Source organism: Cicer arietinum, chromosome 4, assembly GCF_000331145.2.
Source record: "Cicer arietinum cultivar CDC Frontier isolate Library 1 chromosome 4, Cicar.CDCFrontier_v2.0, whole genome shotgun sequence".
NCBI classification, from domain to species: domain Eukaryota; kingdom Viridiplantae; phylum Streptophyta; class Magnoliopsida; order Fabales; family Fabaceae; genus Cicer; species Cicer arietinum.
Window position 1 is genome coordinate 16,331,237 of NC_021163.2, and position 17,989 is coordinate 16,349,225.

At 33.9% G+C, this 17,989-nt stretch overlaps 1 protein-coding gene across 1 annotated transcript in view; it reads left to right on the forward strand.

Annotated features, from left to right (window-relative positions):
* Window positions 1–9,244, forward strand: part of LOC101509399 (uncharacterized) — an 11,680-nt gene extending 2,436 nt beyond the window's left edge. The window contains exons 3-15 of the mRNA XM_073367266.1: window positions 1–653; window positions 781–953; window positions 1,875–2,044; window positions 2,150–2,218; window positions 2,598–2,670; window positions 3,217–3,373; window positions 3,474–3,765; window positions 3,872–3,986; window positions 4,083–4,246; window positions 4,494–4,568; window positions 4,668–5,072; window positions 5,399–6,027; window positions 7,920–9,244. Coding sequence (XP_073223367.1) covers window positions 1–653; window positions 781–953; window positions 1,875–2,044; window positions 2,150–2,218; window positions 2,598–2,670; window positions 3,217–3,373; window positions 3,474–3,765; window positions 3,872–3,986; window positions 4,083–4,246; window positions 4,494–4,568; window positions 4,668–4,856 — 2,130 coding nt within the window. The 3' untranslated portion in view covers window positions 4,857–5,072; window positions 5,399–6,027; window positions 7,920–9,244. The remainder of the gene's footprint in view (window positions 654–780; window positions 954–1,874; window positions 2,045–2,149; window positions 2,219–2,597; window positions 2,671–3,216; window positions 3,374–3,473; window positions 3,766–3,871; window positions 3,987–4,082; window positions 4,247–4,493; window positions 4,569–4,667; window positions 5,073–5,398; window positions 6,028–7,919) is intronic.
* Window positions 9,245–17,989: the final 8,745 nt, after the last annotated feature.

Consider the following 17,989-nt stretch of genomic DNA (forward strand, 5'->3'; position numbering starts at 1 on the left):
AGAAGGGAGCATCGTCATGGCAGTAAAGACCTGGTGGAAGATGAGAGACAGGAACACAGTACTAGGTATCACAGTAGGGAGTCCCGGCATAGGGATAGGGAAAACGATAGGAGTAGGGACAGGTATGTGGATAGAGACTTACGCAGGGAAAAGAAGCGAGAGGAAACAAGCAGCAATAAGGAGGTTGATTGGGAGCGTAAAAGGGAAAAAGAACGTGGAAGGAGCCATGAGAGGCATAGAAGGGACATGGAAAAAGATAGGAGCAGGGAAAGGGACGAGGGCAGGGATAGGAGAAGAGAAAAGCAAAGAGATAGAAGCAGGGACATGGTTTATGAAAGGGATAGGAGAAGGGAAATGGAACGAGATGTGAGCAGAGACAGAACAAGGGGTGGTGAGAGAGATAGAGACTGGAAGCGTGAATGGGATTATAGGAATCAGGAAAGGGATAACATTAAGGAGAGGGAGAGACGAGATGATAGATATCGCCACAAAGATAAAGAAGCCCCTAATGGTAAGGATAAGCATATGCGGCGTGAGGATGGTAATGACAGTGGAGATAGATATAAAAAACATTCAAGTCTTGAAGAAAACGGATACCATGCAGATAGAAAGAGAAACTATACCATTGAAGAGGATGAAAGGAAACTAAAAGGGTATATTTAATTTTACTATACAATTTTGTTACTAGTATGAGATTGTTTGAAACATTTATTTTTTGCCCCCTTAATATGCTTACTGAAATATCGTACTTGTTTTTATTTGATGTAATATTGATTGCAGCCGTGAGGTTGAACAAGATGATGTATATGAGGATACATTGCAATTACCTGAACAAGAAGAGGAAGATCTGAACAGAATCAAAGAGGAGAGTAGAAGGAGAAGAGAAGCAATATTGGAAAAATACAAGAAGCAGAATCAGCAAATAGAACAAAAGGTTCGAAATGATGGAAAAGGTATTGTCTTTTCTACTTTTCTAATAGGTCTGAGTGAGGCAGATAGTATTAGTTGCAGTACTTTTGGTCATAAGCTCTATTTCATCAATTTGTGCATTTATCTTGATGTCTGGCAATTGTCTTTATATGCAACCTGCTTGTCACAATTTTGGTATTCAAATGATGACTACATATTACAGATCTTGTATCAAAAATGCCTTTCTTTTTAAAAAAGCTGACATGCCAAAGCATGTGCCATGTAACACAGGTTACATGAAGGTGCATATGTGGCTACTAACATTTTTGACCCCATAAGTTACCCTAAATTATGACCTTTACTATTAGAGCCATGCCATGCCTTCTGCTATCCTTAATGGAAGACGTATTGCTTTTTCCAAAGACTTTCACATGTTAGATTGAGCTAGATGGTTTTTTTTTCTGTACTGCTATTGATAGTATGCCTTGGTCCATGCTAAAAGAAGAAAAGTTCAGTCTGTTTATATGCATATTTAAATATAAATATAGCCAGACTAGGGTGGTTTGGCATTGTTATTTGAGTCTTTATCGTTATACATTCTTTGTTAATATATGTAAATTATATTTTTAAATTTGCATGGTGTGATCTCATGCCGCTGAATTTTGAAACTAAATAAAAAATTGAGCACCGGATAGAATTGCATATAAGTTAGGGTGTTTACCAATCTTCATATTTTCCCTTATATTATCCAGTCTTGTTAAATAGCGGCTATAGCTTTTCGGAATTTGAACAAACTGCTGTTGTCTGCGATATGCTATTTAGTACAGAATATTGTCAAATAGAGGCGCCACAACACTGCTGTGTAGCGGAGTTTGAACAAACCACTAATTTCAGTGATCCTTGTTTTACATTACTGATATCCTGGTATTTGGACTTCTTCTAACATTGTAATACACCATTATTAGACAAGGATGTGGACACTCCTACTGACATTTCTAAAGCAAATGATGGTAAGAGTGATGATGTTGATGATGTGGAATCATCATTCGCCGTTGGTAAGTCTCCACCAGAAAACGAGGATGTTGGCTCAGAAAAGTTACCTGGTGCAGGGGGCCTAGGCGAGGGTACTCCAAAGGTTTGTCCTAAATTAATTTTATATTTGAAGATGATATTACTAAATTAGATCAAAGTTTTCATATTTATATCTATTGGATTTTAAGCTCATTCATAACACTTGCAGAGTGAGAGGTCAGTTGACAAGTATTGTGATGATATATTTGGTGAGACACCAACAGGAGTTCGGAAAAGGGTAAGTGTTTGGTTGAACTATTCAAATTTTGTAGCTAGTCATGATACCATCTCTGATAATGGATGAATCATCTTTCTTGAATGTTAATCTAGGAAGCCTATCTTCCCTATTTTAGTTTTTTCTCTCTGCCTTCTCCACAAACATGCTTTGGTATATATTTTTTCTCCCCCTAGCTAAGTTGCTTTTATTGTAGTAGACGACTTTTCCTGGCGGGTTCTAATCACACATGACAAAATTTATCACAGTAATTTTCTTTCATTATTACTGTAGAGTTTGTAATTCTGTGTTTATTTTTTTTACAAAATGTTAAATATGTTTTTGTTGAATATCATAGAATTACAATTTCTTGTTATATTAAGACTTTTTACCTTCGTTTCAGGGTAAAGGAGATGGATTACTGATTGAGAGGGTTAGCCTGCATGACAATTGGGATGATGCAGAGGGCTATTATAGTAAGTAATGCATTTGATTATAGCTAGCTGTCTTGATCATTCTCTTTTGATTGCTGAGTTGAGACTGCAGTGACTGATTAGTTTTTTTGTGTTATGTGTTGGTCCGAAAGTTTCCTAGCTAACTTTTTTATATTCGGTTGTGGTAATTGAATTGTTTCTATACATGTTCTTGCAAATGTGATGCATGGATTTTCCATCAAAATGTTTATGGTGTATTTCTTATGTTTTTGAAAGGAATATGTTAGAAGCATAAATGCAGATATTTAAATACCCATAACAAGCATTTTTAGTTGTAACCAAAATGACATTGTTAAATACTTATAGGCCTTAGGTTTAATGATCTGATAACAGTTCGCTTAGAAATCTTCAGTAATTTTCTCTAAGGTATTTCCGGTGGATCTGCTACCAAAACCTGTCAATACATTGTGGAATTTTTTTGGGAAAATAATATTCCTATTGAAATTGTTGCTCAATTATTAGGCCTAGTATCCCTGGCTATATTTGTTTTCCAGTTTTATGGGTTTATGTTCTGATATTTCAATGCAGGCTATCGTTTTGGTGAAATACTTGATGGCCGATATGAAGTTGCTGCTGCACACGGGAAGGGTGTCTTTTCAACGGTTGTACGAGCAAAAAATCTAAAAACTGGTAATGGTGAGCCGGATGAAGTAGCAATAAAAATTATTCGCAATAACGACACCATGTAAGTGATATTTTTTCCTGGGTATCCTAATTAATCTTTTTTACTTTTGGGCAGTGCCTTTTACAGTCTTACTCATTTTTATGTCTCTGATGTGTAATAGGTACAAGGCTGGTTTGGATGAATTGATCATTTTAAAGAAATTAGTAGGTGCAGATCCGGATGATAAACGTCACTGTGTTCGTTTCCTTTCAAGCTTTAAGTACAGAAATCATCTATGTTTAGTTTTTGAATCTCTAAATATGAATCTGCGTGAGGTTTTAAAGAAGTTTGGTCGCAATATTGGCCTTAAGCTAACTGCTGTGAGGGCATATGCAAAACAGCTTTTTATTGCACTGAAGCATCTCCGTAACTGTGGTGTTCTGCACTGTGATATAAAGCCCGATAATATGTTGGTATGCCTGAAATGCTGCTTTGTGTTTAGATTGTTTCTTTTCATAGTTTTTTTCCCTGAAGAAATATTCATATCTAACTTTTTACTTCAATTTTCTATTCTGCAAGGTGAATGAGGCTAAAAATGTTTTGAAGCTTTGTGACTTTGGTAATGCCATGTTTGCTGGTAAAAATGAAGTAACACCATATCTCGTGAGTCGCTTTTATCGTGCACCTGAAATAAGTAAGTTATGTGCATTATACTTTTTATGACATTACTTCCAACTACTTTTTCTTAGTATCTTATGGTCCTCCTTGGCTTTTGAATGTTTCTTTGCAGTTCTTGGTTTGCAGTATGATCATCCATTGGATATTTGGTCTGTAGGCTGTTGTTTGTATGAATTATATACAGGGAAGGTTCTTTTTCCAGGGCTCACAAACAATGACATGCTGCGGCTTCACATGGAATTGAAGGGTCCTTTTCCAAAAAAGATGCTTCGTAGGGTAAAATATACTGTTTAATATATCGTTTATCATTACTGTTTGAGTCTTACTGTTTGAGTCTTATGTATCATTTTAATACTTGATACTAATTTGTTTTTGTCTTCTGTCCCTTTTTTTTTATCTGTTGCTATTTTAATTTCTAAACTACCTTTTATTATAGGATCGGTGTTTTTGATTGAAGTTTTGGTATGAACGAATTTGTTGTTTTTGTATTTATATCTACTTTTTTTTGTTATCATCCTTGCAGGGAGCATTTACTGAACAACACTTTGACCAGGACCTGAGTTTTCATGCTACCGAGGAGGATCCTGTAACAAAAAAAGTAAGCTAGACTTATGATTGTGATTTGAAGTATTCTGTTGTCAATGTTAGCATGCGTGTTTTTTTTAGTCTGAATAACATTTGCAATATTATTCCTTAGACCATAAAGCGGATGATTCTCAACATAAAGCCGAAAGATATTGCAACAATCATCACCGGCTCTCCTGGGGAGGATCCAAAAATGTTGGCCAATTTCAAAGATCTTCTTGATAAAATTTTCATCTTGGATCCGGACAAGAGGTTGACAGTCTCACAAGCACTGAACCACCCATTCATCACTGGCAAGTGACCAATGTTGCAAATTTGACTCCCGAAATGATATTCACTGATATTTGTACATATTGATCCAATTGATATTAAGGTTCTAATATGTGGCATTATTTATCCTCTGTGTACGGCCCAAGGAGTGTCATCGCAGTTGGCTGCCTGTTGAAGTGAAAAAGTGTGATGTCCCTAAAGGCCTACACTTAACTGGCGGTTCTCAGTGGAATGTACTGTTTCTATTGTAAGACAACTTGCCAGTGGCAGTTTTTCTTTTTGCAGATGTATTTGTACTTGAAACATTGCTCTTGCAATTAAATCCATGGAAAATTTAACTCAAAGAAGTTTAGTTTCGTATTCCGTTGGAGGAGATAGACTCGTTTATTCTTTATCTGCTTTTTTTTATAATATTTCTTGTCTTTTTTACTAATTGTGCATAATCTTGTTCAATAGTCTTTGTATTGATTAGGATCAGATCCTCCTTAGTTGTCACTATTTCTGCAATATTTATTTCTTTACCATTTCATATATCCTTGAATTCTGGAGATTCTAATTGAATTTCTCATTCAGGAGACACCAGGGGTTTGAGGCTTCCCTCCCATGCTTAGATGCATAAAAGGAACCCAGGAGAAGGTATCTTGGTTTGTTTATTAGGAAATTAAATTCACCGCTTTGGAATGAATTATAATTTCCATTAAAATTTGTTTTATCAATGCCTATACTATAGTTACTGTGTGTGACAGAAGAATATTTTAAGATGAGCCTCAAGGCTCTTTTTTGAGTATCTGAGAACATGTGAGCTCATCAGTTGTTTGTGTTTTAGCTAGGTGCATAAATTAGGGGTAGTGGTTACTGGTTAGTGAAGAAACTGCATTTTCATCCAGATGCAGTTGCCACTACTACACAAATTTCCAATTGCAACTGCTTTAAAGAAAATTTAGTATAAGTGAAAGAGTACCAAAATCTGTGTTTTTGGACAGTTCTTTTTTTCTTTAGCCATGGCTTGAGTTGGGCATATAGATATATAATTGTACTCGAGCATCTTTTTCCATCTGATGTCTTGTTTTCTTATCATTATTTTCTTAAATTTGCCTTTATGTATCCTAATGGAATTATGTTGCATTTTATCCATGGCGGGTCATTCTGGAGGCATTTCTACTGGATGCTTGGCTGTGTTCTTGAAGCGTATTCTTATCTCGGTGAGCAATTTAATTCCATTTGTTTTTGTTTTATTAGGATTTTGGTATGGGTTAAAACAGATACTGTTTTTATTCGATGAAGTTTTGATGGTTTTGGTTGCCTTTTAATCTTTTTAGGTATGTATCTTGGTCCTGCAATTTTTGTAAGTATATTGATGTCCAATTCCTTTCTCATCTTTGTCAGTATTAGTGGCTTTGATGGTCTATGACATCCAGTTTCCTGTGGCGATAATCCATAGTTCTCATTTCTGTTTTTGGATGTTGATGTTTTGCAAATTCGCAACTACATCAATATTCCTGCAGTGTTTTCAATGATGAGTGTAGGTGGTGTTTGGGGCAATATTTTCAGTTTTTTTCCTTCGCCTGTGGGTTGTGTTTCGTCTATCACTTATATGCATGGTGTTATTGGTTTGCTCCTTCTATTTTGTGTTGTCCTATGCTCCCTTATCAACTTGCTCGTTGGTTAGTCTCGTACTTTTTTCTTGTCAACTGGTGATGACAATATCAATTCCCTTTTCTATTTGTTTTACATGATAGAGAGGGTTTTCCTTTTCAGTAAAATTCATTTCTTGAAGTAACAGAACACACATTTGTGTGGAAAAATTGGTGCTACAGAGCTTCTTATTCTATACTAGGATCCAGACCATTGTCGGTTGATTGTGACATCTATTAATATTTCATACAAGAGATTAATTTCACAATTTGAATCCGTGACCTTCTAGGTCCCTAGTTGAAGTTGTGTTTTTGTGTGTAGATACTTCAAAATTTACGGGGTGATGATTTACCTGCAGTCCAGATAAACCATTATTGGATTTGAACACTTGTTCATCGGTAGAGAGTGACTAGGTGAGCCTACTCCTCTGGCACCTCGTAGGGTCTCTGCCGTGCATGTCAACAAATACCCCCTCCCTTCCCTCTCTCACTTGCGGAGAAAATAAGATAGCTCTAATTTTTAATATAAGTTTAGCATATGCCCAGGCTGTATATCTCGTAATGTAATATTTTGAAATGAGACTATCCTTGGGTGTGGAGGTGTTATGTATTTCAGAAAGAAAAATGCTACCAAGTGCCGTAATTGTAAGGCACGTGTTAAGAAATCAAATATAGAAATAGTGTATTCAAGGTTGATTTTTAGGATCTGGTTTTCAACAGTGGTGGTATCATCTAAAGTGGCTTATTTTAGTAATTTCCCTTTTTGCAGCAATAGGGAATAACAACTAAAAGAGAAAGAATTAATGGAAATACTAAATGCAAGAATCTCCATAAGTAATATACCTGACAAGAGTGTCTGTATGCAGTAGACATACTCCCAAAACAGTTGGAAGAAAATGCTAAGAACCAACTCTACTCATTCCTAAGTGGGGTATTTTTATAAAATTCTAGTATAATTTGAGCATCCTAAATCTACGGTGAAAGTGTGCACTAGTGTATCCACAATTAAAACATTGCCATTTACTAATTCCAAAAACGCACATATCCCACTTCCCTTTATCAGTCTGCAGTACTAGTGTAGTAGTTGCTTTTGATTGGTTTGCAAATTCCAAGTCTGGTCTTTTTCTTCATTTCTTATTTCTATAGGAATAAAGGGACAACTAACTGTTAGATAGTTGAAATCATATATAATATAGAATTAATGGGGATGGGAATAGAACAGGGATGAGAAGACAGAACTTCTCAAGAGAACCAATAAAGAAATCAATCTTCATAGATAATTTATTTGCATGATACGCTTAACCATATAATATTGTGATTTCATATGCTTTTTGAAGATATGTTGCTTAATGATTTTCCATAGTGAATTGAAACTATTATGCAAATCATGTCTAGAAGAAAAAAAAATCTTTTGTGCTGATTTTTATCCTCTAGTATATGATTTAAATTTATTGTTGTAGGTCATTAATGTGGATCCCAAGGGTTCCAATTTCAGTAGGTAACAAATGCTGCAAGAATAATATTTTAAGGTGAGCATCTTTGTTAGATAATAATGGAATTGAAAAGAGGTAATGGTGAAAGGAATTTTTTTAAGAAAAATAACTTAATAAATATGGATGAGACTTTCACCTTTTCCTCCTTTGGTGACCGCTAGAATTTTATTTTAACATTTTTGGATGCTCTTGAGTATAATTTATTTTGCCTCTTAAATTTTTTCTAATTTGAAGCCAGAATTTGGAATTTTTGCCTCATTTAAAAAAAAAAAGAACTAAACTGTTGTTTTTAAGCCTCATATTTATTGTTCAACCCATTTTTACATAAATATATACAAACTTAAATCATTTGACATTCACCTCACTTTTAGTCAAATACAATTTTACAAATCAATTCATTCAAAATCAAAATTTTCAACTTTGAACTAGACACACTTAGAATTGTATGACCATTTCTTATCATCTGACCCACTTATATATATATATATGGCCATGACATAAGTAAACCACATATCTCTGTTGTGACTACAATTTTTGGAAATATGTTGGGTCATTATGTGGGGTGTTTAGACTAATAATGCTGTGGCAAACATGTTTAAAGTTTGGGATCTTACCAATGATCATGAAGGATTGGGTTTTAGAATCAGACAATGTATATAAGAGTTGTATATATCTGCAAACAAGCCTATTCATTGAATTCAAATTATACCAATGCCCTCCATATATCTATGCAATGAAACAAGGTGGGAGATTTTCAAAACACGATTCATTGGATTGGGCATTTGGATTTCAAGGTGTAGTAAGAAAGTTTACTATCTGTCAATCGGTGAGCTATGATGTTGCTATGTGTATGATTGGTACTGTACTTATCAAAATAGGAACGCGGCGCACAATGAAAATTTCCCAACTTTCCTAGTCTCCCAAAACCTATTTTCTGTGACATGTGCCTCAACAAAAATAAAAAGTTTTTCTTGACCCAATTTGACATTACTAATTTGTTTTTTAAATAGTTGAGCATTAATTTTGTTCCTTTGCTGACCATAAACAAAGCTTGTTTATTTTGATACGTGGTAAACAATGAAAAGCATTAGTTAAATAACAAAAAATTGTATTGGTATTTTTTATTTTGCAACGGTTAATGTAAGTAATTAAGATTCGATAGAAAGTGAATTCTGTGACTATTTGATCAGCCATTCACTAATTCTTCCACCTTAGGCACCAATCTTCCGTGAATCTGTATCTCTTGTTGGTGGAGTATTACGTTTATTAATATATGGTTGTTGAGCGCTGGATCTTGATATGGGTATGGGTAACTTACTTTCTATGAACAACATTATCCTTGGCAACGAGAGACTGGTTATGATTATAGGTGTCTAATTTCAGTAGTCCATTAATTGTTGATTCCCTCTTATATGTTAGAGGGGTCAAAATATTTTATAGTTAAAATGATCTTAAATAATAGTCTTCAAAACTAAAAAGTTTTTAAAATTTGTCGGTTTTTTAAATATATGTATAATTTTTTTTGTTGAAATTTATTTTATTTGAAAAGAAATATCAATATTTTACAAGAAAATCAATTTTTGATTTTTCTTACAACTTTTCTAAAACTTAAATTATCCCAAAAAAAATATTTTAGAGATTTTATTGAAAAGTTTTTAGATATTTTTTGAAAAAAGAAACTTAAAAAATTTTAAAAAAATTAGATAATAAAATATTGGGTCTACGAACTTAAAAAATTTATTTTAATAAATAGTTTAATATTAAAAGTTTAATATGAATTTTTTTAAAATAGTTTTATAGTTTGAAGCTTTTGTTGACTGTATGGTTTCTCGGAGTCGATGAACAGTAAACTCCGGGAGTCCCATTTAGTGAAGACTACTAAAACCATCGCGGTTTCCTGCCATTTACCGGATTGATCAGTGTACCCATACTTTGATGTATGTTGGTCTTGAAGACTATGGTCTGTCCAATTGATGACCAGTAAATAGAGCACTAGTAATAGAAAATTGAAAAGGTTTTTATAATTTGTTGATTTTCTTTTTTTTTTATTTGATCAGTCCAATTTAATATTTTAGTTGTAGTTTGTTCAATTGGCTGAATCTGGAGCAAAAAGAGTTGGCAGAAACAAATTCTAAATTAAACTAGTCATGTGAAGCGGTCCTGTAAGTTTTCATGTGGCTGAGTATGCAATTCATATGGATTTTATTCTGAGTTTTATTTTAATAAAATAAATTATCTTAAAATAAATGTCAGTGTCAAATTTTAACGTACGATTAATCATTTTATTACAATTTTATCCTATATACTATATACATTATTTTATAAGATATTTTACTTTGTATTTATAGAAGTAAAAGAATGTAGATATAATCATGTGTAAATAGCCACATTATTCAATGTTTCAAATAATTTTTATAGATTTTAGTGTAAAAATCACGTTTTGATTTAGAAATTATAAATTTTAACTATAAATTAGAATGATTCTCATTCTAAACACAATTAATTCTTTTGGATAGCATTTAAATATGCTAAAATAAATATTACAGCACTAGAATTGATTTTGCCAACAAAATATGTAGTTCATCACGTTCAAATCTTTGCCTAAAAAAGAACCACCCATAAATGTTCATATCATCAATTTATGAGACTAGACCCTTTTATAATTTGTGTAGTATATTACACCCTTGCCCTTGTGATCTGGATTATGTTAGTTTGGAACTTTGTCATCAGCCTATTTCTCTATCACGAATTTTTAAATAGTTTCACTAGTTAAGGTTCTTTACAGTGATGATATTGTGTTCTCCTTAGTTAAATTTTTTTTGATATTATTAAATTGAATATATTTATAACTGTGTCTATGAGTTTTGAATAGTAATATCACTTTATTTATATATTAAAAAAGTAATAACATTAAAAATTTCAATCAAAAAAGTTAAAATCATAGATTTGTTGAAGTGTTAGAGATGCTTCTTTTTTTATTCTAACCACCGTAACTATTTACTATACGTTTGAATTTATTCTTAGTTATCAAGTTTATTGACTTTATTCACTAAAAAAACTAAAATGGCACCTAAATAAAGGATAACGTGTGACCAAAACAATCAACGATTATAAACAAGTTTTGATCGATTTATTAGCTTCAAGACGAAGTTGCTAGTTCTTTTAACGTGAGTATATTTACTCTTCATTGCGAGACATAAAAAGAACAATAGATGAAGTGAAAAGATTTCGTTACTTATGGAATTAAAGTTATTAGTTGAACCATAATAAACGTGAAGCATTATAAGCATAATCGAGACACCAACACCGTAAATAAACTAGTCAAACTAAGAAAAGAAATTTTGTGTGATAAGATTAAGAAGAAAAACAACTCTTACTAACTCCAACTTTATATGGATTATCCAGTCATTTAAAAAACTTTTAAATATAAGTATTATTTCAATTTATTAGGTGTATCTCTTTTTTTTGTTAAATCATTTTTTAGTCTCTTAATTTATTTTTTAATTCTATATTAGTCATTTAATTATTATTTTTTGTTTCGTTTTGATCATTAAATTATATCTCTATTAATTAAGTTGGTTATCTTTGTTCATTTCAATAAAAAATCGTTAAATTTTGTCATCTTCATCTCACGCATCTTCAAACTGATAATATAAAAATCTCTAACATTTTTTAATCTAAAAACTTAGATAATTCATCATACCTATGACCTTCAAATATAACATTTCAAATCCATAACTCAGTCAAATTTAACATTTTAAATTAATAAAAATGATTTTTTTTTTGTTAATTCACAAAGGTTTTTAAACAAAAAGACTTACTACTCTTCACCAATCTTAGATTTCATATTCATCATTGATTTGATGTCATCTATATCAGTGTTGGTTTTAAAATATTTGAATTTTATAAGTTTTTATTATTATTATTATTATTATTATTATTATTATTATTATTATTATTATTATTATTATTCTTTTTTTTATGGATTTGGAGTTGAGTTTGAAGGTTGTGGGTTTGACGAATTTTAAATAGAGGTGATAAATTTGTACGTTTGGATGATGAAGATGACAATGTAGGTGATAAAGATGATAAATTTCTATTTCAAAAAAATTCTTTAAAGAAAAACAAAGAATATATTTATTGATTCACATGAGAATTCTAAAGGAAAAGAATGAATTTAGGGATTTTTTACTTTTTTAAGTTTTAAATGTCATGGATTTAAATTTGTAACTTATAGATTTCATAATTTATGGGTGTGAAGATCATAAATTTAATCAATTTTTTGGGTTTTAGATAAATTGAGATGAAAAAATTATGAGTTTGAAGAAGAGTGAGACGAAGATGACAAGACTTAATATTTTTTAACATAAATTAAGATAAATAATCAATTTAATTAATATAATTATAGGCAAAAGATAAAAATAAAACAAAAAATAATTTAGAGTAATTTAACCTTTTTTTTTCTTCCATACATATTCTTTATTATAATATTGTGATTAGTTAGTTTAGGTATGAGCAATGAAGTTTGTGCCGAAACATGAATTTGTCTAACCTCGATACACACTCTAGAGGACGTTTCTTTAATGGTTAGTAAAATAATTTTTAAGAATGATCCCAAGGAACAAAATAATTTCTCGTTTACCCATCAATTTGTTCCCAAGAAAAAGATGGGAAATAAAAGTTAGATTTTTTTCCATATATTCTGTTTTTTATTTTTTTATTTTTACATCAAAATACCCTACTCCCAATTTAATTTATTTGATTGTCATACTTTTTGGGCTTAGTAGCAAGTCGTTGGTCCATAGTGCGATCAGTTGAAAGGAAAAATGTTTTTCATCTAGTTGGAGGTCGTTGACTAGGGATGAGAATAGGCTAGATCGTCCGTCAGGGGCCTATGGTCTAACCTACTTATAGTTTGGTCTGGTCTAACCTATTTAATAAAAAGGTTAGGTTCAGACTATTTTTAAAGCATATTTTTTTAAATAGTTCAAACTCAGACTTATAAAAAAAACTTATTAGGTCTTACAGACCGGTCTATATATATTTAATTATTAATGTTATTTTTTATTATTATATTAATAATATTATTTCCTATTTTAAATTCTATCAATTAGGCAATCACTTAGTAGTCATTTTATATTCAGTAGCCATTTCATATTTAATAGTCGTTTCATATTTGGTAGTCATTCAATTAGTCAATAACTGAGTAGTCGTTCTACATTTGTTTGAGAGGTAATAATGACTGCGTTTGTTTCAGAAGATAAATCAATTATTTGAAACTCAAAATTATGTTTTAGGGTTTAAAGGATGTTTGTTTCAGATTTTTTTAAAATTATTTTGTTAGAAAAATTATTTTTTGTTTAATATATATAAATATGTATATTGATATTGGTATATGAAGAACATCATGTGGTATGACTAGAGCATTTAAATATTTTAATATGAATAAGACTTTTAAATAGGCTTTCAGGCCATACCAGGTCAGAAAAAAGTCTATGATAGGACGTAGGCTATGCTTAGGCCTAAAAAATTAATCATAGGTCAGACTCAAGCCTTTCAAAGTCTGGTCTGACCTGACCTATTTCCACCCGTATCACTGACCCAGGGGACAACTTTGCACTAGGGGTTTGATTTTTGTGTGTGCTCGTTTTAACCATTAGGCTTAATTGCAGTTTTGGTCCTCTTATTTTAGCTGAATCGCGAAAGCAGTCTCCCCATTGAAGTAGAAATATCAATTATAAGGAAGGGGGGTTTGAATTATAATTGTCCCTTTTTAAAAATTTCTGTTTTTAAAATAAGATTTCAACCCAAGATTGATCTTTGCAGTAGTGAAGATTGATCTTGGTTTTAAATATCAATCTTGGTTTGCTTCAAAACAGTAAAATCGTTTTTATCAAAATGATTTGTTTTAGCATAAAATAAGCAAGGATAGAGATAGAGAGATTACACAGATATTTTATCCTGGTTCACCCAAACACGGGTTACGTCTAGTCCTCACAAGAGTGAGATTTCCACTATGTGCTCAAAGTAAAGATTGTTCTTGATGGTTACACTTTTATCACAGATCAATCTTTGATCTTTACACAATTCCTACCCTTCTATCTAGAAAGGATTTCTTCTTCCTACCTTACTGATTTTTGAAAGGTTTTGACAAGTTACCTTTCAAAACATAAAAGGATTTTTGCAATTTACTCAAGTTGTGACAAAACAACCTTGAGTTACAAAGTGATGGTTTTGAGACTATTTAGAGTTTTGATATTTACTCAACTCTTGTTTGAGAAATATATTCTGCAAATAGACCTCAGTTGTAAATGATTGCAATACAAAGATTACAACAAAAACAGCAAACTAAACCAGAACTGCTTCAAGATCAATCTGCGTTTTCCAGAACTGCTTCAAGATCAATCTGCGTTTTCCAGAACTGCTTCAAGATCAATCTGCGTTTTCCAGAACTGCTTCAAGATCAATCTGCGTTTTCCAGAACTGCTTCAAGATCAATCTGCGTTTTCCAGAACTGCTTCAAGATCAATCTGCGTTTTCCAGAACTGCTTCAAGATCAATCTGCGTTTTCCAGAACTGCTTCAAGATCAATCTGCGTTTTCCAGAACTGCTTCAAGATCAATCTGCGTTTTCCAGAACTGCTTCAAGATCAATCTGCGTTTTCCAGAACTGCTTCAAGATCAATCTGCGTTTTCCAGAACTGCTTCAAGATCAATCTGCGTTTTCCAGAACTGCTTCAAGATCAATCTGCGTTTTCCAGAACTGCTTCAAGATCAATCTGCGTTTTCCAGAACTGCTTCAAGATCAATCTGCGTTTTCCAGAACTGCTTCAAGATCAATCTGCGTTTTCCAGAACTGCTTCAAGATCAATCTGCGTTTTCCAGAACTGCTTCAAGATCAATCTGCGTTTTCCAGAACTGCTTCAAGATCAATCTGCGTTTTCCAGAACTGCTTCAAGATCAATCTGCGTTTTCCAGAACTGCTTCAAGATCAATCTGCGTTTTCCAGAACTGCTTCAAGATCAATCTGCGTTTTCCAGAACTGCTTCAAGATCAATCTGCGTTTTCCAGAACTGCTTCAAGATCAATCTGCGTTTTCCAGAACTGCTTCAAGATCAATCTGCGTTTTCCAGAACTGCTTCAAGATCAATCTGCGTTTTCCAGAACTGCTTCAAGATCAATCTGCGTTTTCCAGAACTGCTTCAAGATCAATCTGCGTTTTCCAGAACTGCTTCAAGATCAATCTGCGTTTTCCAGAACTGCTTCAAGATCAATCTGCGTTTTCCAGAACTGCTTCAAGATCAATCTGCGTTTTCCAGAACTGCTTCAAGATCAATCTGCGTTTTCCAGAACTGCTTCAAGATCAATCTGCGTTTTCCAGAACTGCTTCAAGATCAATCTGCGTTTTCCAGAACTGCTTCAAGATCAATCTGCGTTTTCCAGAACTGCTTCAAGATCAATCTGCGTTTTCCAGAACTGCTTCAAGATCAATCTGCGTTTTCCAGAACTGCTTCAAGATCAATCTGCGTTTTCCAGAACTGCTTCAAGATCAATCTGCGTTTTCCAGAACTGCTTCAAGATCAATCTGCGTTTTCCAGAACTGCTTCAAGATCAATCTGCGTTTTCCAGAACTGCTTCAAGATCAATCTGCGTTTTCCAGAACTGCTTCAAGATCAATCTGCGTTTTCCAGAACTGCTTCAAGATCAATCTGCGTTTTCCAGAACTGCTTCAAGATCAATCTGCGTTTTCCAGAACTGCTTCAAGATCAATCTGCGTTTTCCAGAACTGCTTCAAGATCAATCTGCGTTTTCCAGAACTGCTTCAAGATCAATCTGCGTTTTCCAGAACTGCTTCAAGATCAATCTGCGTTTTCCAGAACTGCTTCAAGATCAATCTGCGTTTTCCAGAACTGCTTCAAGATCAATCTGCGTTTTCCAGAACTGCTTCAAGATCAATCTGCGTTTTCCAGAACTGCTTCAAGATCAATCTGCGTTTTCCAGAACTGCTTCAAGATCAATCTGCGTTTTCCAGAACTGCTTCAAGATCAATCTGCGTTTTCCAGAACTGCTTCAAGATCAATCTGCGTTTTCCAGAACTGCTTCAAGATCAATCTGCGTTTTCCAGAACTGCTTCAAGATCAATCTGCGTTTTCCAGAACTGCTTCAAGATCAATCTGCGTTTTCCAGAACTGCTTCAAGATCAATCTGCGTTTTCCAGAACTGCTTCAAGATCAATCTGCGTTTTCCAGAACTGCTTCAAGATCAATCTGCGTTTTCCAGAACTGCTTCAAGATCAATCTGCGTTTTCCAGAACTGCTTCAAGATCAATCTGCGTTTTCCAGAACTGCTTCAAGATCAATCTGCGTTTTCCAGAACTGCTTCAAGATCAATCTGCGTTTTCCAGAACTGCTTCAAGATCAATCTGCGTTTTCCAGAACTGCTTCAAGATCAATCTGCGTTTTCCAGAACTGCTTCAAGATCAATCTGCGTTTTCCAGAACTGCTTCAAGATCAATCTGCGTTTTCCAGAACTGCTTCAAGATCAATCTGCGTTTTCCAGAACTGCTTCAAGATCAATCTGCGTTTTCCAGAACTGCTTCAAGATCAATCTGCGTTTTCCAGAACTGCTTCAAGATCAATCTGCGTTTTCCAGAACTGCTTCAAGATCAATCTGCGTTTTCCAGAACTGCTTCAAGATCAATCTGCGTTTTCCAGAACTGCTTCAAGATCAATCTGCGTTTTCCAGAACTGCTTCAAGATCAATCTGCGTTTTCCAGAACTGCTTCAAGATCAATCTGCGTTTTCCAGAACTGCTTCAAGATCAATCTGCGTTTTCCAGAACTGCTTCAAGATCAATCTGCGTTTTCCAGAACTGCTTCAAGATCAATCTGCGTTTTCCAGAACTGCTTCAAGATCAATCTGCGTTTTCCAGAACTGCTTCAAGATCAATCTGCGTTTTCCAGAACTGCTTCAAGATCAATCTGCGTTTTCCAGAACTGCTTCAAGATCAATCTGCGTTTTCCAGAACTGCTTCAAGATCAATCTGCGTTTTCCAGAACTGCTTCAAGATCAATCTGCGTTTTCCAGAACTGCTTCAAGATCAATCTGCGTTTTCCAGAACTGCTTCAAGATCAATCTGCGTTTTCCAGAACTGCTTCAAGATCAATCTGCGTTTTCCAGAACTGCTTCAAGATCAATCTGCGTTTTCCAGAACTGCTTCAAGATCAATCTGCGTTTTCCAGAACTGCTTCAAGATCAATCTGCGTTTTCCAGAACTGCTTCAAGATCAATCTGCGTTTTCCAGAACTGCTTCAAGATCAATCTGCGTTTTCCAGAACTGCTTCAAGATCAATCTGCGTTTTCCAGAACTGCTTCAAGATCAATCTGCGTTTTCCAGAACTGCTTCAAGATCAATCTGCGTTTTCCAGAACTGCTTCAAGATCAATCTGCGTTTTCCAGAACTGCTTCAAGATCAATCTGCGTTTTCCAGAACTGCTTCAAGATCAATCTGCGTTTTCCAGAACTGCTTCAAGATCAATCTGCGTTTTCCAGAACTGCTTCAAGATCAATCTGCGTTTTCCAGAACTGCTTCAAGATCAATCTGCGTTTTCCAGAACTGCTTCAAGATCAATCTGCGTTTTCCAGAACTGCTTCAAGATCAATCTGCGTTTTCCAGAACTGCTTCAAGATCAATCTGCGTTTTCCAGAACTGCTTCAAGATCAATCTGCGTTTTCCAGAACTGCTTCAAGATCAATCTGCGTTTTCCAGAACTGCTTCAAGATCAATCTGCGTTTTCCAGAACTGCTTCAAGATCAATCTGCGTTTTCCAGAACTGCTTCAAGATCAATCTGCGTTTTCCAGAACTGCTTCAAGATCAATCTGCGTTTTCCAGAACTGCTTCAAGATCAATCTGCGTTTTCCAGAACTGCTTCAAGATCAATCTGCGTTTTCCAGAACTGCTTCAAGATCAATCTGCGTTTTCCAGAACTGCTTCAAGATCAATCTGCGTTTTCCAGAACTGCTTCAAGATCAATCTGC